Source organism: Hylobates moloch, unplaced genomic scaffold (assembly GCF_009828535.3).
Source record: "Hylobates moloch isolate HMO894 unplaced genomic scaffold, HMol_V3 SCAFFOLD_1979, whole genome shotgun sequence".
Lineage (NCBI taxonomy): Eukaryota > Metazoa > Chordata > Mammalia > Primates > Hylobatidae > Hylobates > Hylobates moloch.
This window is the reverse complement of record NW_026654254.1, coordinates 1-2,391: the sequence shown is the minus strand read 5'-3', so window position 1 is coordinate 2,391 and position 2,391 is coordinate 1. Positions and strand designations below refer to the sequence as shown.

Sequence of the window (2,391 nt, the reverse complement as noted above, 5' to 3'; positions counted from 1 at the left end):
CAAATTTTTTTAAAAATGTGTTTTTGTTAGAATGGGCAGTGGGTTTCTTTTAGCAAATAACAATTTTGATGAAACAAATTGTTGTATATTCATATTATGCACTACTAGATAACTATATTATGGGCCACTAGATAACTATAAGAAATAAATGGGAAAGCTCCCTATGTACTGATATGATTGATCTTTAAGATATAACAAATAAAAAATGTGCATAACATGGTAGTTGTATGCTTACATTTGTGTAAAGAAGGAGACAGAATATTTATAAAAATCCGTTGCACTATACAAGACATATCTCCGGAAGGATACCTAAGAAACTTTAACACTCATTTCCCCTGTGAAAGCATTTCTGCTCATCTAAAGCAGGGATGAAAGGAAGAACCTATGCTGAATGCACCTTTTGAATTTGGAACTATATGAGTATTTCACATATTTTAAAACAAATAAAGACTTTATAAATTAAAAAAGAAAAGAAAGGAAAAAAGTTCTTAGCAAACATTGACAAGCCATTGATGCAGTTTCCGGAGAAAACCTCTGAGCGTCGCTGTCGGTCAAAAGAACGAAGAGAAGCGTTTGGGAGCCTCTTAGAGGGGAGCTTCCTGCACAAACCAACCACACAGAGGAGGCCAGTATAGATTCGGAAACAGAAAACAAAAGCAGGAAAAGTGACCTTAGCCCGGATTCTGCCATCCTCGGAAGGCTTATTCCTCCTATGGGCAAAGGAGCAAACGGAGCCGGAGGGAGACAGAGGATGAAGGCGAGCTCAGGGAGGTGCGGGCTGGTGCGGTGGCTGCAGGTACTGTTGCCCTTCCTGTTGTCTTTGTTCCCCGGGGCTCTCCCAGACCAGATCAGCTATTCAATTCCAGAGGAGCTGGCCAAAAACTCGGTCGTAGGAAACCTCGCCAAGGATCTGGGGCTCAGCGTCCGGGACTTGCCAGCCCGGAAGCTGCGGGTTAGCGCGGAGAAGGAATATTTCACAGTAAACCCAGAAAGCGGGGACTTACTTGTGAGTGACAGAATAGACCGAGAACAGATATGCGGGAAGCAGCCTCTGTGTGTTCTGGATTTCGATACTGTCGCTGAAAATCCACTAAATATTTTCTACATAGCAGTAATTGTGCAGGATATAAATGATAATACTCCGCTATTCAAACAGACTAAGATTAATTTAAAAATTGGTGAATCCACTAAGCCAGGTACAACATTTCCACTTGACCCAGCCCTGGATTCAGATGTTGGTCCTAATTCACTACAAAGATACCACCTTAATGACAACGAGTACTTTGATCTGGCTGAGAAACAGACTCCAGATGGACGTAAATATCCAGAGTTGATTCTAAAACATTCTCTGGACAGAGAAGAGCACAGTTTCCACCAATTGGCCCTCACAGCTGTGGATGGCGGAGACCCACCTCAAAGTGGCACTACTCAAATCCGAATCCAAGTCACGGATGCCAATGATAACCCTCCAGTGTTCAGCCAGGAGGTGTACAGGGTCACCCTAAGGGAGGACGTGCCCCCGGGCTTCTTTGTGCTTCAAGTGACAGCCACCGACCGGGATGAAGGCATAAACGCGGAGATCACCTACTCCTTTCATAATGTGGACGAGCAAGTGAAACACTTTTTCAACTTAAATGAAAAAACAGGAGAAATCACGACAAAGGATGATTTGGATTTTGAGCTTGCAAGTAGTTACACTCTGAGTATCGAAGCAAAAGATCCTGGAGATCTAGCAGCCCACTGCAGTATCCAAGTTGAAATTCTTGATGACAACGATTGTGCACCTGAAGTTATTGTGACTTCAGTATTTACTCCCCTACCAGAGGATTCGCCACCAGGAACAGTCATCGCCTTGATAAAAACGAGAGACAGAGACTCTGGAGAAAATGGAGAAGTTTACTGCCACGTGTTGGGAAATGCCAAGTTTATTTTGAAATCTTCCTCAAAGAACTATTACAAACTAGTGACAGACGGCACCCTGGACCGGGAGGAGATCCCAGAATACAATCTCACCATCACAGCCACCGACGGGGGCAAGCCGCCCCTCTTCTCCAGCATAATTGTCACCCTGCACATCTCCGACGTCAACGATAATGGCCCAGTTTTCCAACAGACTTCCTACATGGTTCACGTGGCAGAGAACAATCCTCCTGGCGCCTCTATCGCTCAAATCAGTGCCTCTGACCCTGACTTGGGCCCCAATGGCCAAGTTTCCTACTCCATCGTAGCGAGCGACCTGAAGCCGCGGGAGATTTTATCCTACGTGTCCGTGAGCGCGCAGAGCGGGGTGGTGTTCGCGCAGCGCGCCTTCGATCATGAGCAGCTGCGCGCCTTCGAGCTCACACTGCAGGCCCGCGACCAGGGCTCGCCCGCGCTCAGCGCCAACGTGAG

At 46.1% G+C, this 2,391-nt stretch overlaps 1 protein-coding gene across 1 annotated transcript; it reads left to right on the top strand.

The window, feature by feature from the left end:
* Positions 1–306: 306 nt before the first annotated feature.
* On the top strand, positions 307–2,386 carry LOC116464863 (protocadherin gamma-B2-like; the record flags this gene model as incomplete). Its single annotated transcript, XM_032148104.2, has 1 exon — positions 307–2,386. A coding segment is annotated over exon 1 (1,674 nt), but the record flags the coding sequence as incomplete, so codon positions are not given.
* Between the last annotated feature and the right edge of the window lie 5 nt (positions 2,387–2,391).